The sequence below is a fragment of the Zootoca vivipara genome, chromosome 7, assembly GCF_965207765.1.
Source record: "Zootoca vivipara chromosome 7, rZooViv2.hap1.1, whole genome shotgun sequence".
In the NCBI taxonomy this organism is placed as follows: Eukaryota; Metazoa; Chordata; class Lepidosauria; order Squamata; family Lacertidae; genus Zootoca; species Zootoca vivipara.
In genome coordinates this window covers 42,245,449-42,271,011 of record NC_142590.1, presented here as the reverse complement: position 1 = coordinate 42,271,011, position 25,563 = coordinate 42,245,449, and the positions used below count along the sequence as shown (strand labels likewise).

The 25,563-nt window shown below is 42.0% G+C and overlaps 1 protein-coding gene across 1 annotated transcript in view; it reads right to left on the bottom strand.

Moving 5' to 3' along the window:
- TRABD2B (TraB domain containing 2B) overlaps positions 1-25,563 on the bottom strand; it is a 254,974-nt gene that overhangs the window by 82,300 nt on the left and 147,111 nt on the right. The window contains exon 3 of the mRNA XM_035121644.3: positions 5,764-5,910. Within this exon, the coding sequence (XP_034977535.2) occupies positions 5,764-5,910 (147 nt within the window). The remainder of the gene's footprint in view (positions 1-5,763; positions 5,911-25,563) is intronic.

Genomic DNA, 25,563 nt, shown 5'->3' with positions numbered 1-25,563 from the left:
AAGCAGAAGGTCATCCAGTTTATCAGAATATGGTTCTAGTTAAAATGGATGTATTACCGGTAGCTTCATATACCAACATTCCTCGGGAAGAGGCCAGGGTGTCATTGAAGAGACTTTGACTTTGCATTCCAATTTTAGTCTGCCCATCCACTCTTTTATCATTAACAGTGAATGATTAAGGATTAGCCCAGTGTTAGCTCATGGAGGGAGGCAGAGGCTGAGGTGGGGGCACCTTCCTGGTGGCGAAGCTGCATGCATCAGGATGGGGACAGGTGAGGTCAGGGAGCTCTAGGTTAACAGTGTTGCCCTCAGAGTTGTTCCCACCTCACGGCTGCTTTCTCACCCTACCCCATCCTGACAAGTGCAGTTCCACTGCCTCCAGAAAGACACCTAGCTGGTGTTTCAGGAAAATGTTCATTGTATGGATTTCTTAATATGCATGAAAAAAACTCAACAGACTGGCATCTTGTATGCCTTTGGAACTGTTTTGAAGACTCTGAAGCCTAGTTCACACTTAACACTAAGCTATGGACTGTTCAGCTTGAATGCCCAGATCTAGCTCAACAGAGGACCCACGGTTTCCTTTCTGGCAACAAACCAAAGCATGAAGCCATTGTTTGTTGTTGGCTTATAAACCAGGAGTTTCAACTATGGTTCGGTGCTACATTCAAATCTAAGAGCCTTGATAACCATGGTTTGTATGAGGATTCCATCTCTGACTCCCAAGCTACAGAACCACTAGGCAAAAGCAACTGAAAAACAAAGCAAGCTTTGGAGAAATAAGTCATGGCTTCTTTGCTCGTTTGTGAGGTAACGTGATTTGTTGAAGACATATTGGGCTGGCTTCAACTAAATAGTTGCACTAGTGTGAGCCAGTGAAGTGAGTCCCAGTAATGCAATGGAGCCTTCCCCTCTCTCCTCCCATGATGCCCCCGAAATCAGCTGGGGGGGGGGGTCAAGAGAACCCCCAGAACAGTGTTTGTGGGGAGAAGAGGGGAGATGGTTCCACCTGACAACCAGAAAAGCTAGAGCTGATAAAATGATTGCAATAGCACAATGTGTGATACTGGACAGCATTGTATCTCACTCATTGTAAAACACTCAGCCCAGTGAGGAATTGGAAAGTATTTCTGAATATTTCATGTTTGTATTCTATATACTTCGTCCATTTGCTCTTTTGCCACCAGACACAACATTATTGAATTCAGACTAAGATATCATAGGAAATCTGTTTTGGCATAATAAATTCTTTATAGAATTTGACTGACTGGTCCTATAACTCTTATATCGACAAGAGAGTCTTGGATTGCCTACACTACATGTTCTGCTCCAAAGTGACGCCAACATAAATCTGGTGTGGTCTTATGATCTCTACTGGAAAAAAAAGGGCTCCCAAGTCAGTGGGCTAAGCATGACAAGTCTAGAACCAGTCCAACTGGATGCTCAGCAATCCTGTCATTTCTGTAGCTCAACAAGCCTCTCTCTGGCTGCAGCTGTTTTACTATGAACTATTCTCTGGAAATATGACTTCATTTCTCTATAGGGACAAAATGTCTATGCCAGCAATGCTGCACTGTGTTATGTCTAAACTTAAAGGTGATAAGGTAATATGTCCCCAGTATGCTATGGATTATACTGACAGGGCTGAGCTGGTTGGGTTTTTTTGTTTTGTTTTTTAAGATAAAGAAGTACACCATTCCTGGAACAACTGAGGAGCTTGCTTATCACTCAACACTTTACCTAATGGTCTTGGGCTCAACATTTAATATTTATTGTAGTTATAGAATTCCAAAGATAGTTTTCATTGACCAGTTTTGGAAGCTTTCCAGATATATATATATCCATCCCAATGCTGGAATGGAAACAAATTAATGGTGTAATTAAAGCTTATCAAAAGCCTTAAATCTTTAAGGACAGATCTGAAAGCAGGATGTTCTGATAACGTATTTTAAATGGCTATGCAGCAACAGCTTCACAATTTTATTGACAGTGAGCGTATGGTAATGACACACAAATGCTCTCCTCCATGGAGGGCAAAGAGGCAGGAGCTGTTTTCTTTCTGTAATGGAACTTTAAATCATTATAATTTTATTATGCCTGCCCAAAAACCTATGTAGGCATGTTCACTACTTCCAGGAGTAAGAACAGAAAATGAAGTAGTTGATTTCTCTTTCGGACTGGAGAGAAAAGCAAATACTGGTTTTGGATGGTAAGGTGTGCTAAATGAGTAAATATATTTAACATCCAAGCATGCTATAGTGACATCAAATGGGCATGGAACCACAATTCCTGAACTTAGGATGGGCTATGCACAGAAAGAGCCATTAGAATCAGAACTTCTCATCAGGGTCACTTTTGTCATAACTGAGTTGACGCCCCAAAATGAATCATTCACTTGATCTGAAAAGAGAAAGCTTCCTTGGCAGCAAGGCGGCTACTTTTCCATCCAGGGGACAACACAGAAGAAAAGCATTCCTTCCCTATCTTTATTTTAAAGAATGTTCAGTTCCATATCATTTTGACTGCCTGCCCAGAAAGTCTGCCATAAATCTATCAGCTAGAGCAGTCATAGGAGAGTCAAGTATTTGCAGAAGTGTGCAGAAGAAAGTGATCTGTTTCCTGTTGTATTTCTCTGTCACGGCCCAATGGAATAAACTTTGCGCTGCTCAGGTTTGCCCAGTTTAAATAAGGACTTAAGTGACATGAGCAAATTATGGAAAGAGGAATGCAAAAGACCCACACCACAGCAAGGTTTTGTTTTTGTTTTGTTTTTTGTTTATTGGTCCAGCATCCCTCAACTATTTATTTCCAGTGGGGGAAAATACGGTACAATATGATTTTTATAGAAAAATCATATGTTCTCCCTTTTATTTGTGAGATTCCCATCATCCATAGACATAAAAGGTAAGTTTTTGTTATGTTTTTATTACTATTATTATGATAGTAAGCTAATTTTTCCTCCTAATTATTTGCTTCTTATTTATGGGACAGGACAGTTTCTTTTATTAACTTATTCTCCACTACAATTCAGTTGGTTATATAACAGGATGGGAAACCTGTGGCCCAACAGATGTCGCTAGACTCCACTTCCTTTCATCCTTAGACAGTTTGAAGTTGGAGTCTAACAACAGCTAGGTTCTCCATGCCTGTTATAAAAGATTCATATTAGGAGAACAAAAGCCCAGGTATACAAAAGTTAAGGGAAGTTGTTGGAAATTTCTCCCCCTCCCAATTTATTTTCATGCTAGGTAGAGTCCAAGCAGACAACTGTACATGCCACTTGGGCCCACTTTCATATGTGTGCCTCCCCTCCCCCCCCAACTGAACGGGAGCCACCTCCATATACAGTGGTACCTCAGGTTACAAACACCTCAGGTTACAGACTCCGCTAACCCGGATGTAGTACCTCAAGTTAAGAACTTTACCTCAGGATGAGAACAGAAATCACGCAGCGGCAGCAGGAGGCCCCATTAGTGCTACCTCAGGTTAAGAACAGTTTCAGGTTAAGAACGGACCGCCAAAACAAATTAAGTCAGGCACCCCCAAACTGCAGCGCTCCAGATGTTTTGGCCTACAACTCCCATGATCCCTAGCTAACAGGACCAGTGGTCGGGGAAGATGGGAATTGTAGTCCAAAACATCTGGAGGGACGAAGTTTGGCGATGCCTGAATTAAGTTCTTAATCAGAGGTACCACTGTAGTGTTATCCCAAGTGGCAGTTATATGACAAGGTTAGCATATAAAGCCCTGAGCAACTCAGGACCAAATTAATGGAAAGATAATCTGCCCCTGGGCTTTTTCCATATTGGTGTCCCCTCCCCACCAAAAAGCATTCTTTGGTACCTTTTCCCTGCCGAGCAATCACCCTTTTATTATCCTGGATCTTTTATAATTTTGTGTTCAAACTTGTTTTAACACTGTTCTTTAGTTGCTGTTTTTATGTGACAATGTTTTACTGATTGACAGGCAAAGCAATCCATACCCTCTCTTACGTTGGACTGGGGGAGGGGGATAGATTAGACCCTCTGCCCAGGATTCCACACAGCCAGCAGCCCATCAGTTGCCAGTGGAATCCAGAGGAAAGCTCCCAAATGGGACATTCTGGAGGAAAAGAGGGAGGGAGAAGACCTGAATCACTCCAGGATCTACTGGTTTTAGCATTGGCCAATTGCAGGACACCCCCCCCCCAATCACCTGCAGATGCAGTAGCTATCCCACCAATTTCCAGGGTACTGGCAGGGTCGGGAGTGGAAGTTAAGATTGTGCCCTAATTTTATTCTCTTTATGCCTTCTTTGAAAACCATCTTGGGAAACATTCAGCTGAAGAATAGCATAGAAATGTCTGAAATACATGAATTAAAGTCTGTTCTTTTTCATGAGTCCATAGATTACAGAAGGCTGCAGAACAAAGGAGAAATGTTTGAAATCATAGTTATGATCCAGCTAAAGTTCAAAACTTTCAAGTACAATTGGTTTAAGTGGATGCTACTTAAGCAGTTACACTTAAGTGTTTAACTTCAGTGGATCATATTCCATGATATTTTACCTCTTGTTTCTGCCAGATAGTCTATAAAAGTTATTTTTGTACAAGCTGTCCATGTGTGTGAGACGTGGGCAGGGGAGAACTTATAAAACTTCAGAAGTTCTTAAAAGTTCTCTATGATATTGAAGATCTAAGAGAAAACAAAGGATTCTGCCCAAACTCTTGTGACACAAGGATTATTATTGGATTATGGCATGTTTGGGAAGTTATTTGGCATTGTAGCCTATTTACATAATGCACACTTCCTCTTCAAATGCAAAGTCAATTATTACAAAGTCTTTTGTCCTAATGAGAGGGAATTATGTTCAAAGGCCTTCCAAGCACTTGCAATTAACTTTCATTTATGCTCACATTCCTTTCAAAGCTTCTCAGTCACTCACCAAGCCAAAACACACACAAAGCAGCTCTAGAAAAACATTGGTAATATCTCATTGTCTCTCAAGGAAACAAGAGACACGTGAAGAACGCAGGGGTATCCAAGGTGTGGGGAGAAGGGAGAAGGAGGGTTTGAGAGCACAAGGCAGGAGAAGATTGGCAAAGCAATGTTAGCCAGCTTGATCCTTGTTGCAACTGGTGCAGATGCTGCTACCCTTTTACCTCTTTTAGTGCTGAAACTGATTACATGTCTTGTACAACAAAACCTCAAGCCTCTGTAGCCAAAACAGCTGGAACTGCAACCATAATAAGATGAGCTAGTGTGGTGTAGTGGTTAGTGTCAGACCAGGACTTAGGAAACCAGGGTTCAAATTCCCACTCAGCCAAAAAGCTCTCTGAGTGACCCTGGGGCAGTCACTGCCTCTCAGCCTACCCTACTTTACCAGGTTGTTGTGTAGATTAAATGAGGAGGGGTAGAACCATGTACACCTCCTTGAGGTCCTTGATAGGGCTGTGATGTAAAGGCTCAGGTGGTCCTTATCGTGTCTTCGGCCCAAGTTATTCAAGGCTTTGTATATCCACATATTCAAGAGCCTTGAACATGGGTCTGTGAGATATTTATGGGAGATGAAAGACAGAGGAGGCCTAGCAGGGCATTTGGACAGGTTTCTTAGGGAAAACATAATTTCACATCATACATTTAATCAGCTAGAAGCTCTCGGTTGCTCACCTACCTACTGTAGGGTTGTGGGCTGAAATACTGAGAAGAAAGAACTGGACAGAAAAATAGGCCTTGAAACAATGTTATACCTATTTACACCTTCCTCCTGTGTAGGGAAACATACCTGTGAAGTATCATGATTAAATATGACAGCATTGAGATCTCCACAGTTGTAGTGTTTGATGAGATCTTCTGTGGTGTAAGGGGCCTGCAAGCTGCCGGCTCGAAGACTCTCATGTTGTAGCAATGTTTGGTTCAAGGCAAACAGCACCTGTACATACACAGAAAATGAATAGGAGTTACTCAGGAAACAAGAAGTGATGCCAGAAGTAAAGCATTAGAGGCATGGAAAAGACTGGAATACATCCTCAACAGAAAAAGAAAAGAGCAAGGGCACCATCTTTTTGCTAGGGATTTCTTTTTGCTAGTGAAGAGTGTAAATATATCCATGTTCTCATTTGTGTGCAGTTTCTCTCTCTTCTCACTCAAAATAATCAATTTCTAGCTCCCAATTCAAAGCCTGGTCATCTAAAAATAACATTTTCAATCTCTTATTGAAGTCAATTCAGCCTTCTCCTGGACCTGGGGCTTTATCCTGACCTTTTTTCAAGCAGCAGATTTTACCCTCTACCCCAAGACAGAGCTCAAAGCGAGCAACTAACCTGTCACTGATATATGGCTCAGCCTGACAGCATAGCATAGCACCAGAATGTCATTCAGCTCTAGCAGAGGCGATCAGAGCCATGCTTGCTTACAAAGTTTAGCTTCCAGATATGCAATGGAATCGTTAATAGCTTATCTCCCATTGTCTACCTCCCAGATGTGTTTGTCCCTAGATTTAATTCATGATTCAGCGCCATCAGTATTGGGTGTGGGCGTGTCACTGCTGATTGAACACAACGTGGGCGCAGTTATGCTAAACCAAACTGCCTTTTTATGAAGATGCGGCTGCTGAGATCATGACAGCAATTTAATGATAGCTGACCACTATCTGTCAGTTTAAACCTTAGTGGGTGGCAGCGCATAATACCTCTCAGTCACATGGGTGGGGGAGGCACTGCCAACTGATGTTCTCTCTCTCCTACAGAGAAATCTCTCATCTTTGTCAAAAAGATAATCCAGAAGAAACCAGATCAGCAATTTTAATGATCATAATAATCTAAGGCACATTTCTTAGGGTACATTAGAGTGTAAAGAATTGTGACAAGCAACTCAGCTATCTTAAAAATAGAAAAATAGTCAAGCAGTAGTTGTAGTCTGTTTCTAAACTCTTGCCGAATCACTATTTAACCATACCCTTGAGAAAAACCTTACTGTGCAACAAAATAAAATAAAAATTTGGTGGTAGAGGTGAAAATTTATGGTGCTTCTTGAACCCTAAGGGTTCTGAAAGCTTATCCTGGGCATATTAGGCAGAGGACCTTCTTGGTAGTGGGACCCATCCTGTGGTACGCCTCCCATCAGATGTCAAAGAAATAAACAACTATCTCACTTTTAGAAGACATCTGAAGGCAGGTTTTTTAATGTTTGATGTTTTATCATGTTTTTAATATTCTGTTGGGAGCTGCCCAGAGTGGCTGGGAAATGAATGAATGAATTATTATTATTATTATTATTATTATTATTATTATTATTATTATGCAGCTCTTCACAGGGTTTTCACACATTTGTCCCACAGCCATGGTGTAACCAATGCTATTTGAATAGGTTGCAAGTTAGCCAAAGAGAGAAAAACATCTCCAAGTTAAATATTCTTATTTTTTACGGTAGGTAAGATTGTCAGTGAAATAACTCTGAATCGTAAGCATTTTATACCTCTCTTCTTCCAATCAATCTTTTTCTTAGCTTTTATTTTTATTAGTCCACTATTTTGAATCCACAGGAAATCCTTGGATGAGCTATTTCCTCCCTAGCCTATAAGCCTCAAAAGGTAAGAAATCCTTTAAACCCATGCTTTTTGCAGCCTGTTTAAATTAGGGAGATGCTAATCTCACATTTTATGGGTCATAGAAAATGCTGAAGCCTAGGCTTAGACATGTGGGGAAAGATTTGGACTTCTGAGTAAGCCAACTTGCAGAGAGGGTAGGATGGAATGATATGTGACTCCTGGTCCACAGACCTTTTCTTGTGCTTCCAGTAATGACAAATTTAAACTGTAGTTCCACAATGTGCCCTTAAACGTTCCTAGGAGACTGTTAGCTGAATAGCTGCTGCTTCTTAGCTACAGGCCAACATTCATTACACCTTTACTATGAAGCCACATTATTTTAAGCATATTTATCCCTTGTTTTAGAAAAGCTATTGGAACTCTAGAGCTGCTGTAAAAGTTGCTTTGTACATATGACACGATGCAATACATTTTGCCCTCTAAAAGCCCAGCCAATACAACACAAATACAAATGGCAAACAAGCCTGGCTTTTTCTGCCCATCAGAAATCATTATTTTAGTTCACAACGTCACATCACATGGTTTTAACACCTGCACATGAAGCCTTCACCATACCCATAAAAAGACTTACACCACAATAAATGCTTAATTCAGCAAATGTTAATTTCAAAGAACATACGCAAAACAAAATGTTACTAATCAACAACAACAAACTGCATTGGACTGCTTGGGTCTCCTTTGGACTTCAGGAGTTGTCAGCAATGTCAATGAGACTGTATGAAATAATAGTTCAGCACCTTGGAAAATTGCCCTGCCCTTTTCAAGCAGATCAGCTGCTCAGGCAGCAAGTGCTTTTGGCTGTAATCCACAAGCAATTGAACTTTAGAATAGCCCCAATAAAACCAAGAGGGTTACTTCATAGTTAAATGGATTGGGAACTGCAGCCTTTGCTCGTTTGGCCTTGAAATTATAATGAGATTTGGGATTTGAATTTGATCGAAATGCATTCAAAGGCCACAGCATCTTAGACAGAATTACCACCTTCTCCAATTAGGGGCAGGTAGAAAACCATGCACACATGTGTACATGCTTTGTTCTGAGAATTCTCAATTCTTTGGTGGATTTGGACCATTCTAAGCTCCAGGAAAGAAATATACAGCTGCTTAAAATGCCACCTGTTCCAAGGAATCACATGAAGCTGCCCATAAATCACTGTTTTATTGTGCCACAAAGTCTGCAACTCCAGATCAAAAAGTTCTGGATTTGCTTCCTATAGATGAACAGGACAAATCACCATAAACCCTTTAAAAAGTAAGGCATTCCCCGCCCCCTCTGTGTCTCCCTTCTCAACTTTAAAAAGGGCTCTCTTGAGTTTGAAGAATTGGCCTTTCCTCTAATAATTTCCCCTTTCTTCTTCCTTTAATAAAAAGTGGTGCAAAATGTACTCACTTGATGCATCCTGCTCTGCCCATCCAAGATCCCCCCCACCTCATGATTTTTCAAGATCTTTATGATTGAAAGAAAAAATCCTTCTTTAGCTGCTTTGACAGTGAGAATGGCAAAGGGCTTGAAGGTGGTAATGGTTAATTAAAGAAAGTATTTATAACAAATAGGAGAAAGTTTCTAAACATAAATATCACAGTTCTTTCTAGGCTTTTATGTTTTGCATGCTAACAACACAGGCACTTGGGCGGACTACTGGTGTTTCTGTTACTTATGAGGAAGTTACTTATTTTATATTCATTCATTTGAAACCCCACCTGGGAAAAAGACTGCTTCTTCTTGTGAGAAAGACTGGCTTTGGCCCTGGTGCAGGTGCACCTTAACCTGCCCACCGCAATCTTGAATAATAATATTAATAATAATAATAATTTTTTATTTATACCCCACCCTCCCCAGTCAAAACTGGGCTCAGGGTGGCTAATACCAATAAAATTTCAAAAAAACATAAAAAGCAATTAATTAAAATACAGATTAAAATACAATATTAAAATTTAAAATGCAGCCTCATTTTAAGTAGTCCATAAATCCAAGCCACGAGGGAGGAAAACACAGGGGTCAGACTAAGTCCAGCCCAAAGGCCAGGCGGAACAGCTCCGTCTTCCAGGCCCTGCGGAAAGATGACAAATCCCACAGGGCCCTGGTCTCCTGTGAAAGAGCGTTCCACCAAGTTGGGGCCAATATTGAAAAGGCCCTGGCCCTAGTAGAGGCCAATCTAGCCACCTTATGGCTAAGGATCTCCAGAGTATTGTTGTTTGTGGACCTTAAGGTCCTCCGCGGGGCATACCAGGAGAGGCAGTGAAAATGCAATTTGATTGTAAGCCTGGCCTTATCTACCCAACAGAAATCATTATTTTAGTTCACAACATCTCATGGTGCAGAGCTGAGTTTCAACACCTGCACATTCACCATACCCATAAAAAGCAACAGAGGCCAGGGACAGTAAAGCTTAGAACTGTGCTGTAGACATATCTTGGGGGAAATGGAAATCTGCTGAAAATGGGTGGATACAAGCCAACCAATTGGCAAGAGAAAGTGTCTCATAGGCAGCCTGCCCACCAATTTAGTACTGGTAAGGAGGAGTACTGTTTGTGTGTGCAGACACATGTTCTTCAGGAGGATTGGGGGGAGGATAAAACAGGTAGGATTTAAAGCCCCCTCTAGTCATGGAGAGAAGGATGAATATGCTAAATCTGTTCTTGAGTCAATCAAAATACAGAACCTCACAAAATACCAAGGAAATTATGTGTTTGTGTAAAACCAGTAATTCCATTAGCTTCCTGAAGGAGGTTAGTTTTTCCTCACCATCCCTAACTGGCTCCATGCTATGACAGGGGGTTGACGAGCTGTGAAAGTCACCACAATGAGGTCAGTGTCAAGGAAACAAACTCTGAAAAACAGGTCCAGGGGGAGCCACTTAAAAGTCTCTCCCCCCCCCCAGTGTACGAGAGAAAGTCTGTCTGAATGTGACATCCCTCAATGAGGAAGGAGTTTGGTTTCTTTAAAGGGACAGTTAAGGAAGCAAATCCATGAAATCGTCTGCTAGAATTTCTGTTTGCAAAATCATGCCCCCTGTTAAAGTTCCTCATAAAAGCCTTTCACCTAGTTGATTCCATATGTTCTCAAAACCTCATCATTATTGCTGCTGAAAGGCAGGAGTAGTTAATAGGCTGTGGTTTGGCAGTGACCCGGGGAGACCTTAAGACCTTGATTTTTTTTTCCTTTTCAAATTGCTAATTAACCAGTTTAATAAAATGGTTTGAATCTGACCAAAGACCTCACTTTAACCACAATGCATCCTACAGCGCTGTTGCTTATGAAGCTTGGAATTAAATGTTTGTGCCAGCAACATGTAGCCACGAGATTTTAGCCAAATGGTTGAGCAGTGCATTTGAATGAGCAGAAGTTTTCATGCAACAGAGGGAACCAATCAGAATCTCATGCACAGCCCCATTCATACCAGCAAGAGGCTTGCAGGGGGTTGTTATAAAGAATATGGCTTCAGCATGTGCAGGGAATGAAGCAATGGGTACTTAACAAGAGCCTGGTCCCACTCCCACCTCACTCCTCACCAGGTGAATTTCCTACTAATTGGGAAATACTTGCATAGCAGTTTTGAAAAGGGGTGGTGAGAATCAGATGTGTAGCACATCTGAGCCCAGTAATTCACACACACACACCAGTAAATTCATTCCAGCAGCCCTTCTCTGTGCCATGTCATGAAGAGAAAGAGGCATTTGTGTGATCGGAGTGAGCATGCCATCACCATAGTTCAGCCTTTTAATCAGGTTGTGGGTGTGCATCCCCCCCCCAAGGCACCTGCTTTGTACACTTCCTTTCTGGTTTGGCACTAATGCTACACCTTTTGGAGACATTCAGCACATTCATACTGGACTTTCACTGCACCTTAAATTAAATCAATGCAAAATGCATCACGCTTTGGCTTGGGAGACAAAACAAACCCATTTTGCCTGGAGGTCTGTTCTTATCCCGAAACCATTCTTAACCTTTTGCTAATGGGGCCTCCGGCGTGTGATTTCTGTTCTCATCCTGGGGCAGAGTTCTCTACCTGAGGTACTACTTCCAGGTTAGCGGAGTTTGTAACCCAAAGTGTTTGCAAACTGAGGTGCCACTGTATCTTTGCCTCCCTGCCTTTGAAGAGGCGCCATGGGTCTGATATTGAGGCAATCACTTTAAGGCAATCTGCTATGAAGTGATTTGCCCTAGTGTGGACTAGATTAGTCAAGTCTTGCATGAAACGGTTTTATTTTCACATATATAAGTAACATAGAAGCATAAGATGGAAGGGGCCACATCATTAACACTCCCACAGGTCTTCCTTCCCAATTAAGTCTCTGCGGGGGTCCCCAAAGCCAGAGGTTTGGAGTCCATCCAGAGAGCAAATAAAGCCTGGGACTAGACAAAACCGGCTTCTTGTTTTCCTACTCCTAGGATGATGTGGCATCCAGCCAGGTGAGGGGAGAAAAAGGCCTACTGGAGGCATTACTAGCTAGTTGTTTCTATGGCAACACACCTGTACTTGACCAACTCTTTAGATGTGTAAAATGCTTAATGGCTTCCCTAATGAGCATATTAAAGGCTGAGGTTAGCACCACACCTGGGAAAAATAGCAACTTTGAGAAAGTCAATTTTGCTGGGACTGTGGTACATGGGAAAGGAGTTACCGTATATCTCCCTCTCTGTGCTCATGATCAAGTACCTCACAGCTATTAAATGCATTTCCACATTTAAGTTACATGGCGTTAATTTATTAACACCAATACGTTTGTACAGTAGTGTAAAGGAATTGGTGGCCTTTTCAAGCAAATGTCTGAAGGCATTTGGCATGCCAAATGTAAAAAGGTAAAGGTAAAGGACGTCGGACAGTTAAGTCCAGTCGTGGATGACACTGGGGTTGTGCGCTCATCTCGCTTTACTGGCCGAGGGAGCCGGCGTTTGTCTGCAGACAGTTTTTCTGGGTCATGTGGCCAGCATGACTAAACCACTTGAAACCAGAGCAGCACACAGAAATGCCCTTTACCTTCCCGCCAGAGCGGTACCTATTTATCTACTTGCACTTTGACATGCTTGCGAACTGTAATTAGTGCAAAAAGATAGTGTAAAGGGGTTTAGAATTGTAAAGGCAAGTCTCTTATTTTTGATGTTTTGTGTGCAAGATCCGGTGTATAAAACAACGAACCACTTTTTTCTTCTGATAGGGAAAAGGGCACAGACGTTCCTCATTTCTGTGCATTCCATAGCACTGACAGGAAAAGTCTGTGGAGAAACCCTAAAAGGGGCTGCAATACCCTCCCTTACTAATAGACTTCAAGCTCAACGTTTCTTGTTTCTATTAGTTAAATTGGTATGAAATTTCCAAGGAGCTAGAAGAAATATTTTTGAGGTTAAACAACAAGGTTCTCCAACCACAAAACAATTACTAATTTGTAGGAAACAACATAAACAGCTTTACAACAAACATATTTTTTTCATTGATTTATTCTGTGCCTTCTGCAGCCAGTTCCTTCTGCAGTTAACATAGAGGGGGGAAAGATGGCTTTTAGAGACTGTAGGAGTTATGGAGCAGGACTCAGTGTTCTAACACTGATGTCCCATAGCCTGAACCTCCGCGTTTACTCAGATATAATTTCCAGCATGTTCATCCCATATAAAGATGGCAAGGAATGCAGTATTCAGCAACCATGGAGATATGACACGGGTTCTTATATTAGTATTATAGAATGATTATCTAGGAATACTGCAAAGTAACCCCACTAAAGTATTATTGATTGATTGCACTCATGTTCCACTTTTTCCTCCAGTGTGTTCAAGGTGGCATACATAGTGGTCCCCCTCCTCAATTCACCTCCACAACCCTGCGAGGTAGGTTCAGCTGAGAGGCAAGGTCATTCATTGAGCTACATAGCCAAGCAGGGATTTGAACCCTGTTCCTGGTCTGGCTCTCCAAAATTAATTCACGACCAGTGGCGGACCTACATTTGGGGGGCCTGAAGCTTGAGTTGTCATGGGGGCCCCCTTCACAACCAGCAGCGAGGTCTGGGTAACCACTGTTATCTTTTTCAGTTGTGATCTACAACAGATCACCACACCTTTACAACATCTGTGCTACTGATTCTCCTTGTGGGAGTTCTTATCGCGCTACATGAATTCATGTCAGCTCAGACCAAGTCCTTCAATGCAGTGGCACCTGCCTTGTGGATCACACTGCCTGTTGAGTCTCTTACAGTTTACACATTTCATTAGGTGCTAAAAACTCTCCTACTGTATTTCTATATGCTTTCCCAGAAGAATGAGTTGACTTGTGAGTAGCATTGGATTTATCTCTCTGTTCTTTTCTCTTCTTGTCTGTTGTATTTGTATTGTCATTGTGCACCCCTATGGTATTTTGTAATGTTTAGCAGTTCGCAAGTATTCCAAATCCAGTAAATAAACATTTTACCTAGTTGCTCTAAGCATTTCACAAAATAACATACACTCTCCTTATAACATCTTTGAAAAGGCAAGGTGGACCTTATAAGGGTGGGTTAAAAACACTCTCGCAATACAGGTGAAGTGGAACAAGCAATTCAGTTAGGCAAAGAAACAGTCACAATACTTTTTCTATTATCTCCTTGAAATGTTGGGAAAAAATTAAACACAGCTGAGCAATCTCTATTAGTGCGATAAGTATCCAGTTGAAGAGTTCGGTGGATCACATCCAACTTTTTCTGGTATCATTAAAAAAATAAAACTATTAATCAATCCCCCTTGACCTCTCGAGTGCATAAACTGTATCCCACAAAACAAACTGGATATGGAGAGCACAATATTTTATAAGCATACCTCACTCTCTCTTGATTTTATTCTCAACTAATTTCTAACCTTTGGTTGATCTCCAACTATCAAATGGTGTGTGTGTGTGGACAGAGTCTTTCATTTAAGTGAAGGTTTCCACCTGGGGATAATGTCAAGAAAATGGGAAAAAAACCTTTTTAAAGTAGAAAAGTGCCCTCCTTATACTGCTCTGTTGGTAAAGGAGTGTACAAAATACTCCTTCACTACTCCTTCACCAAAAGAATATGATTCAACAAAAGTTAACTTCTTCACCTAGACTGTATATCTTATTTTCTTTATTCACATCACAAAAAATAACATGTGTCATAAGTTTTTGGAAGCAACAACCTATTCTGTCAGTATGTAAAGTGACCTAGAGAGGTATAAAAGGTAAAGGGACCCCTGACTGTTAGGTCCAGTCGCAGATGACTCTGGAGTTGCGGCACTCATCTCGCTCTATTGGCCGAGGGAGCTGGCGTACAGCTTCCAAGTCATGTGGCCAGCATGACTAAGCTGCTTCTTGCGAACCAGAGCAGCGCACGGAAACACCGTTTACCTTCCCGCTGAAGTGGTACCTATTTATCTACTTGCACTTTGACGTGCTTTCGAACTGCTAGGTATATCACTCTATTAAACCTTTGTCCCCATCTAATTTTAAAATACATTATTCTAGCTCTTTGCTGGAGTAGAGTAAAATGTTTTTTTAAATAAACCTGTTAGTCTACCCCCTGGTATAATCCTGCTGTTTTTCAAAATGGCCTGGGGGAGGAGGCTCAGTGGAAACATCAATTTAGATAATCAAATGCTTGGATAAACACAACTGCTATTTATAAAGAAGACTCTGGCTTGGGGCATTATAGGGGAAATTGATAACTAGGAATTTCAAACAAGAGAGGTTCTGCAATATGGCTCACAAAGACAACAGTAAACTCCTGTTTACACAATGGCTTAAAACAATCCAGATTCACTAAATCCACATGGAGTTATTTATGCTACTGATTTAAATTTCTTTTATGTGTGACCAGACTTCGCAACCAAGTATCCAAAAACTACTTGAGAAATGCACACACCACAAGCTCGGCTTTTAATTAAGTCAAACTGCATTGTGTCCACTTCTCTGTTTATCTGCAGGAGAAAAGGCAGCATTCCTAAAAGTTAATTAGTTGACAATGTTTGGGAAGTCAGATTTGATATTAGCCAGACCCATTCAAAGGCAATTTACCTATTTAAAGATATCAAAATACGGTGGTAGCATGTGTCTTGAAGGCAGTGATGACTCCCTTATGAACCATGTACACATTTACCTCAGTGGGAATTCTTTCAGAGTAATAGAATAATAATTATTATTATTATTATTTATACCCCGCCCATCTGGCTGGGTTTCCCCAGCCACTCTGGGCGGCTTCCAACAGAAATATTAAAATACAATAATTTATTGAACATTAAAAGCTTCCCTAAACAGAGCTGCCTTCAGATGTCCATATATGCATGATCAAGCTATATTATTATTACACAACACAAATTTTAACATACCTTCACAAAACTAAACAGGAATCACAGCTTTAGAAGATGAGCCCTGCAAGAAACATGACATTGACCTCCACTGGGGTTACAAAGGCAAACTGGACCAGTGAATTTCTGACTCTGTGAATTGGTTTGAAGCCGGGTATAGGCCGAGGCTATGCATGTTCTTGTTTACATGTTCACCAATGTTATCTTATAATAGTACAGTAATGGATTGCCACTGGGGCAGTGGATAACCACAGGATACAATTCAATGTTTTCTGCACTCTGCACATACTTCTATATTTCTCAAAAAAGATTTGGCATTGAAGCAATGGGAACATTTAAGTGTGCCCACCCTAGAATTCATGAAGCAAATAATAAAGAGGGCCTCTGAACATGCATGAATTGTATTTCCTTCACCACTCACAGCCCACCCACAGCTGGATTAAGAGGGGTGGGTAAGTCTTCCTTTCAGGTCAGAGATTTTTGGGGTTGTGAGTTTTGGCATCTCTCTTTTTCAAAACTAACCACCGCACTTGGGATTCCAACACATATCACCGCCTGCGATCTGTGAAAACACGCTTTGAGACAAGAAAGTGATAAAAAGGATTTTGCATACAAACCAGCATTGAAATGAGTGGGAATAATGGAGCTTGATCATATCCCTCCTTCTCTTGATGTATTCTTTCATTGCCTCTAAACTTTATACTGTGCTTGATCTATCATCCACTTTTATCAATACCCAGTTGACTCATCTAAGCAGCGTAGATTTCACCTGAAAGCCCCACGAGACAAACCAATTAGTCAGTTAAGCCTGTTGTTGAAACATCCGTCACCAAGAAGCCGCCTTTGGCAGCCTGCCTGGGAGCAAGAAGAGCTATGCCAATGATCAGGTTCCTCCTTCATCCACAGTGTCACAATTTAAAAGGATGCTTTCTAAGAGGGTTGAGTGAATGGCTCCCCAAAACTCCAAAAACCTTTCTTTGCAGGAGAGCATAGCTTACAACAAACCTTGCTACCTGGCTTTGTTCATAGCCATTGTCACTAATGTCACAGGGGAAATGTGGAAATATCATCCTCTGTAAAAAAATTTTTTTAAAAAGCAGCTAAAACCCTGTAGTAACCGAATTGCAGATTAAAATGGGTTCTGTTAGGAAAAAGACACTAGGAAGGGGGCCCACATGCATTGCCAAAACAAAGGACTGCATCGCTTTTTTAAAAGAGGGAGAAAGCATGATGCAGAGTTGCAGAAGATTTGCATATGCTAATTTAAAGTAGGACCTGCAATTTTAGAAGTGATTATATAAGCAGAAGCACATTCCAGTTTAGTGGGCAAGACTGTGTCCAGCTGAGCTATGTTCCTTCTCTGCCCACTGCCAGGCAATAACTGTTTATGGGCAACTTCAGTGGCCTTTCCCTAGCATCTTATGTTTCTTGGGCCCAATTATCCTGTGCCCCACCTTCCATGGAATCTGAAAACTCTAGGGCCAAGGATGAGGTGGTGTCTGTGCCATTTTACAAAGCCTTGGCAGCAGAAACCCTGGGTGACAACAAAAACTGCCAAAGGGAAGGGCATTTTAAGGGCATTTGTTGCAGTTTCTTCAATATATCAAAATAACTGGAAATTATTCTTTTGAAGCGTAATCACATATGATATGAAACACAGTGCTGGAGTAAAACACACTCACACATTATCCTGGAGATATTCCTCTCGGACTACTTGAGAGCTTTGAGAACTGCAGGTTTGGGGCTTTATAAATAACTTTGTGTTATCTAAGATATGAAAATATACGCTCTTTTGTATTACAATACATATTGAAGGGATCAAGCCACTGGGTGAAGAAAAGGATTTTTTTTTATCATCCTTTGCATATCTGAGCTACATAGTAAATTCTGCAGGGCACACATGTTTTTCTTGGTCTCATGTTAGATAAGAAAAGGTTTCCTACACACCTGCAGTGATCAAGGCTAGAAGCTCTCTTGATGCTTCCTATGGGGGACGTACAAAGGAAATCCATCTCCTTGTGGAAGGAAGCACAAGGTCTGAATAACTGAAAAAGGAAGAAGGGAAACCCAATGGATGCTGTTATTCTTCCTGGAACAGGGGCAGACTATAAACGCAAAATTGCATAGGATTTATTTTCCTATGTAAATGTCTCTTCATATGCCATTGGAAGCACAAAGATAGGAGACTTTGAAATGCAAGAGAAAATCCAGGAGGGCTCAGTGCCAAGGAGAAGTGAACGGCATGGGGGCAAGGAAGAGGACAAAAGAGACTGAGCTGTGAGGGGGCAGGGGAGGAATGGTCTGTCTTCATTAGTAAAGTTCTGGGTTGATTTTTCACGTGTTAGTCATAAATCCTGTTAGGTGTTTGAAGCAGCCATGAGGACTGGTAGAGTGACCAACAGTTGGGAATAATTGGAATGTGTGGGTGTGGTGATGATGATGATGATGTCTCACCACTGAGCAGTACATAGTTAAATTATGGAACTCACTCCCACAGGAGGCCGTTCTGGCCATCAACCTAGATGGCTTTAAAAGAGAGGATGGAGGAAAGGACCATCCAAGACTACTAGCTTTGATGGCTATGCTGTGCCTCCACACCTGGGGGTGCTAATGCTTCTGAATACCAGTTGCTGGAAGCAACAGGAGAGGATAATGTTCTTGCACTCAGGTCCTGCTTGAAGGTTTCCTGCAGTCATCTGGTTGGCCAGTTGGTAGAACATGAGACTCTTAATCTCAGGATTGTGGGTTTGAGCCCCACATTGGGCAAAAGATTCCTGCATTGCAGTGGGGTTGGACTAGATCAGGCATCCCCAAACTGTGGCCCTCCAGATGTTTTGGCCTACAACTCCCATGATCCCTAGCTAACAGGACCAGTGATCGGGGAAGATGGGAATTGTAGTCCAAAACATCTGGAGGGCCGAAGTTTGGGGATGCCTGGACTAGATCATGGGTAGGGAAACTCCAGGAATCAGTGTGTTTTTACATGAGTAGAATGTGTGCTTTTATTTAAAATGCATCTCTGGGTTAGTTGTGGAGCATAGGAATTCGTTCATCCCCCCCCAAAAAAAATAGTCCGGCCCCCCACAAAGTCTGAGGGACAGTGGACCAGCCCCCTGCTGAAAAAGTTTGCTGACTCCTGGACTAGATGATCCTCATAAAAAGGTAAAGGGACCCCTGACCATTAGGTCCAGTCGTGACCGACTCTGGGGTTGCGCGCTCATCTCGCATTATTGGCCGAGGGAGCCGGCGTATAGCTTCCAGGTCATGTGGCCAGCATGACAAAGCCGCTTCTGGCAAACCAGAGCAGCACATGGAAACGCAGTTTACCTTCCCGCTGTAGCGGTTCCTATTTATCTACTTGCATTTTGACGTGCTTTCGAACTGCTAGGTTGGCAGGAGCTGGGACCAAGCAACGGGAGCTCACCCCGTCACAGGGATTCGAACCGCCGACCTTCTGATCAGCAAGCCCTAGGCTCAGTGGTTTAACCACAGCGCCACCTGGGTCCCTTAGATGATCCTCATAGTCGCTTCCAACTCTGCAGTTCTAGGACTCAGGACCAGACGGGCCATTGGCCTGATCCAGCAGGCTATTCTTATGCCCCCCCCCCCCCAGCACACTTGAGAACATTCAGGGAAAATGTGATGGTGGTGGTGGTAACAATCTGCACTGCCCTCCAACAATGTGAGAACAATTAGGAAAAAAGAGATGATCATGAGGCCTTTGTACCAGGCTGCCCTCCCTGCAGCTTTGCAACAAGCTCTGATGTATGACATGCAGCAGAAACAAGAAAAGCTTGCCATATACTCCCCTCACCCGCATTTTCAATGAAGGTCTCTCCCAAGCAGCTAGCTGCCTGCTCCATTTGTCAGCAGCCACCAGAACAAATACAACAGCAATGGAATTATTTGTCCAATGCGCACGCACACGCACACACACCGCTGCACTTTCAAAAAGTCACTCAAGCAGCTGCTTGCCACATGGCTAGCAGGGAGCAAAACTAGCAACATGCAATTAGTGTCTCTCCCCCCCACACACACACACACCATCACAACACACACATTTTTTAAAAGTAGCTGCCTACTGCTCCATGTGGTAGAACCACAAACAAGTGGATCCTGCACTTCTTCATCCAACACATCACACACACATATTCCAAAAACTCCTCCATGGCCAAAGAAGCTGCCAGCTCCTGGCTTCATCAACAACAACAAAAAAAGAGGTCAGAATCTGTTGCCCCTGTTTGGGTCATCACCGGCCTGATCAAATACTAACTGCATCTAGAAAACCAGAGCCGAGTCTCATACTAGCAAGAACTGGTGGCTTTATTTTATGGGGATTTGTGGATGCCTCCTCTTTCAAACTACAGAGTCCCAAGTATCTAATATGATCAAAAAAAGCAAAAGTACAAAGTTGTTCAAGAGCCTAGAGACAATACAGATGTGACTGTACACAGAGCCCATTTTTATACAAATGCATAGGTCATATTTTAGATCAGATGAAAGCAATGGTGCAGGATAAGGTCTAAAATTTCCAGGGATTCATTTCTAAATGAAGAAGCAATGATGCTCAAGCCTGTCTGAAAGTGATGTCCACTGCCCCAGAAGTCCTTCCCTCAAATGCTCCCACACTGGGGAAGGAAATGCATTCTGCTTATGCTCAAAAGAACAACTCCCTTGTTATGCATAAGTCAAGGCTAAGCGTAGCACAGAAAATAGCTTCCAGAGATAACCCCTGGCTAAACTATGCCATGTGATTTGGGACAACAGGTCAGAGTAGAGATAGACAGCTTGTCAAAAAGCTAATGAGAAAGCTATTGCATGCCTCTGTAAGAGCATCCAGCTACTGAGATTCAAAGTGTAACAGCATCGAGATTTCTATTATCTGAGTTTAGGACAGCTAATGGGAGAAATCATAAATCAAACAAAAATCATCTAGATGCAAAGCATCCACCCCTCTTCAGGGATGTCTAATCTTCTCAACAGATATAGTTACACCATTGCACTTTCTAATGGAATCCTTTAGGGATTTGACTGCGGAGCATCTGTTAAATCTGTAAAGCTGCGATGAAAGCATTTCTCCCTTGGAGCTCATATTTCTAAAAAGAGAAAGGGGAAGCCTAAAAGCCTCCTTCCTATAACCGAAAGCTGATGACTATCTGTTTAGGATAGAGCTGAAGTTCCTTGAGTCTAGGAAATGACATTCATCCTCAGCAGAACCTCGCAAACAGGAGAGATCAGCTGTGAGATGCACATCGTCTGGTTAAATTTACACAGGCAATCAGAATGATCCCCGATAAATGAAGAAATGTGCTAAATGAGGTATTAATCTGCTAGAATCCACATTAGAGACTCTTTCTGTAATAGTGAACTTTACTTTTGACTGCATCATAGCCTGGATGCAGATCCTAAAAAGATTTAACATTGCACAAAGGTTCTGTTACAATGTGGAAAGTTGTTTTGATGTTCTGTTTTTAAAGAATGCAGCCTTTTCCTTGAACAGAACGTCCATCTTTCCACTGCAGGAAATAATATTATGCAGTACATAGTTAAAACTATGGAACTCGCTTCTACAGGAGGTAGTGGTGGCCAACCAATCTTTAAAAGGGGATTAGACAGATTCATGGAGGAGAGAGAGGGCTATTAGCAAAGATTTCTGAGGTAAAATGAATCCTCAGTTGGTGTCTGCTGCTGAAAAAACTAGTCTCTGTCCTTTCTGATTCTGCGCCTGATAAATATTGATGTTCTGTAAATATGTACATATGTGGCAGCAAATTGGCACGCACTGCCATTCTCAGGAACACTTCATAAATTTTAGCCAGGCTGCTCCTTCCACAGCTGTGCCGTACAGGAAATACTCTGGCAAAACCTTCCAGCTGCAGGCTGCTTTGGATTTGGAAAAGCACGAGGAAAAGATGTAGAAGGACCTTCATAACAAAATGGTTTTGAGAGTTTTATGACAGAGGGGTTTATCCCTGGCTTTCCAAAAAGCCATTCTGCCTCGCTTCACCTGTTCTCTCGGCTGCCTCTCGTGCTATATAGCCAAAGAACTATGCCTCCTGCATATTTAAATCAAACTCATTTTCCAAGTGTCAGTCCTTATGTAACCAAAATGGTTCCATTGATGCACAAGGCAAGAGCCAAGGCGGGATTCAGAGCTTGTGGCAGTGCCATTGCTTCTGCTTACTGGTGTAGCCATGGGACAGGGTGGCGGTAATGTTGGGGTGGCACAGGCCCACCAGCAGGAGGAGGAGAAGGAGAAGGAGGAGAAGGAGAAGGAGAAGAATTGTACTCAACTGCAGGGGTGGAGGAAGGGGGTGGGGGTGGGGGTTCACCCTGGGTACCATCCTTGAGGGGGGGTGACAAAATGACACACCATGGGGATCGGCCTGGCCTGCAGCGCGTCTGAGCCACGCATCTCTCCTGGGAGTGACCTGGTGGCTCAGGGCCCCGTGCTGCCCGAAACAGCAGCGTGGGGCTTGCATCCTCCAGGTGGACTTCATCACAGCACCCCTGTGCACAGATCACTGTGGCACCCCTGTGGGAGGCTCACCCCACCCCTGCTGTTCCAGGTGCCGGAGCAGCTAGCTACGCCCCTGCTCAACTCTCAGCACCGGACTGCAGATTATGAAGTGGACTCCTTATCCAATATGGGTCAAGATGGTGGAAGGTGAAGCCGGGGTCACGAAGAGTCGGACACGACTAAACGACTAAACAACAACAACATATACTGGTATATATATATATATATATATATATATATATATATATATATATAATCTCCCTTTCAGAATCTCAAAGCTGCACACACTTCCCCATCCCATACATTTCAGACTCTGCAAACATTACTGTCAATCTCCTGTTCTCTAACCAATCAGCTCTCCACACTACTAAGTCAATCCTAATGTAAGTTTAGTGGATTCCCCCATTCCTCCTCAGAAGGAAGGCCCATTGAGTTCACTAGGATAGAAAATCCCAGAAATCCTGGATTGCAGCCATTTTTGATCCTGAATAAATAATCAGGAAAAACTGAAATCCTTCCAAACAACTTGATTTTCCTGAACCCAGACATAGACACTTGATTTTGTAAAATTAAATAAATTGGTTTTTCTCCAAAGAAGAATACAGAAGAATGGAAATAATGCCAATTGATAACTGAGCTCCAAAGCTTGCCTTAAAGCATGCAATTGTAGAAATGCATGATTATTATTTTTTACATCTGTCTCAAACTGCAAGTTCAACCCCAGAGTTTCCTACTTCCTACAGTAGACTTTGCAAAGGAAAGAGCTGCAATTCCACTCCTTCCATAACAGATTGCAAAGTAGGCTTTCTCCCTACATTGCATTAGCAATGAAGGCTCTATTCTGTCTCCTTTCTACTCCCTTTCTCCCCAGCTGAACTATTCCTCCTTCTCCTCCAAGCTGAACTGTTCCCAAACGGTTCAGCATGTAAGAACCCGTAGCAGATGGTATGGTGAGACAGTGATGCTCACCTGACCTCCAGTTGGTTGCGCCATTGTTGCTTACTGAGATGGTAGAGGCGGGTGTTGTCATTGGGGCAGTGCAAATGCCCTGGCAGGAATGCCAGATTGCTTCTGCCAGGGCATTTGCAGCATGTTGACCTTGCCCCTTTCCCTCTACCTCCTGGTAAGCAGAAACAATGCAACAGACTTAAGGTCAGGTGAATGGCATTGCACCACCTTGCTGACTACTACTGATAACAGCTGAGCAGCAGGGGAAAGTGCAGCTCCCCACTGAAAAGTGAGTGGATGGGAGGGGATTAGCGGGTCTGATTAAATTCAGCTGTGGACCAGATGTGGTTTACTACCCTCATCATATGATAACATAACTAAAAATGTAAATTTTGAGAAAAAACCCTAATTTTTAAAATGTGCATTGGAAAAGTTTATCTGGGGGTGTATAGTGCATAAACTAACCAAGGCCAATGTTTATGGGTCAACAGTATAATCATGTCATGTTGTTTCCTTCCGATCTCATCCTTGGATTTTAATTGTTTAACACAACAACCAAATAATATAACACAATGCCAAATAAACTTATGTGTGGAACCTCAGGTTATTAGGATTTCTGCTGTCATCAAGGAATGCAAAGATGGAAAATGAGCAATAACTGCAATCTGAAAATTTTAAAAGTCTTGATGCAAGGCAAGGCTGGCATCAAAATATACTTTTTTAAAGTAGCAACTAAGGAAAGTAATATTTTGCTGCAAAGTATGAATATAACATATTCTAAGGTTTCATCTTTGGTAGTTAAAAACCAAAACTTTTCACATTAAAAAACTGTTTTAGAACTGATCCCCCTACTGCCACAATGAATATTTTGACTTCCTTTAAAAAAAAAAAATGCTGGTTTTAATGTTGGCACTTAACATACAGTATTTATACAACATACCATGGCAGGTGGAGCTTGAAGATAAAATTATTGCTGAGAATAGCTTCTCTTGACTGAATAGGAACAAATGACTTATTCTGTTGAAAAAATAGTAGCTATATTAATTAGTTGAATAATTATGTATCTAGACAGACTACCTCAGAGTCATCAGACATGAACATCATTTTACAAGAGCCCTAACTCAATTTCTTCATTTCAGACCCTGGTGAATTAATTAATCACATGGATTAATGCAGCTAGGCCTATATGTAAATACTGTCCAGCTTCTATAACAGAGGCAAGTTAAAAGTAAAATGTAATTAATTAATCTAAATTTAGCCCATGGTGTAAACTGTTATCGTCTATATTCTTTCAGAAGCAATGGAATTTGCGAGGAACTCCATTCATCCAACTGATAGCAGACTAAAAAGAAACTGTGTGTTTTGTACATAATGGTCCAGTCAAGCTCTTGATTTAATTCATTGCCTGCTAAGAGATGACAGAAGAGTGCTTAGTGAAGCCTGTGTAGCATTACACATACAAACACTTCTCTTTCTGCCCCTCCCTTTCCCCTCTCCACATACAAATGTAGACCTGAGCATTCCTTCCTCATTCAGCATTCCATGAAACATAAGCTGATGTTGACATAAGAATTAGGCCTTATGACTGAATAACAGGTCATTGACAGAAGCATAAAAGACAGAGAATTGAAATATCGGTGACCACACACAGTCAGGCATAGGATATGCTAATGGTTGGTTTCCCAAATTTCCCTGCTCAGTAGCCAGGTACAGATACAACTCGACTCTATCAGTGCTAGGAATAGCACGTAAATGTTGAACGGATGGCTTTGAAATTGGTTTTTATGCTTGTAGCATTGTTTCATTGTTCTGAACTTCCTCAACAAGTTGGACGGACTCAGAATCTGAGGTTTCAGTAGATGTCTTGACAATGTATATGCTACTACAAGTCTTTTGCTTTGCCTGTGCTCTGCTTGAGAATTGTATCACTAAACAATGCTCATTGGTACCCAGTCAAACCTTTGCATAGATCAGCTGGTAGAGCAGGAGACTCTTAATGGCGAGGTCATGGGGTTGAGCCCCACATTGGGCAGAAGATTCCTGCAGTGCAGGAGGTTGGACCTAGATGACCCTCATGGTCCCTTCCAACTCTACAATTCTATAATGTTTTTTTCTTCTTCTAACCCACCCTTCCCTCCAAAGGAGCTCAGGGTGGCAACAAGTTTACCTAACTTTAGATACCGTAGATAGATAATTTATTACGGTCGGAGACCAGCATATAA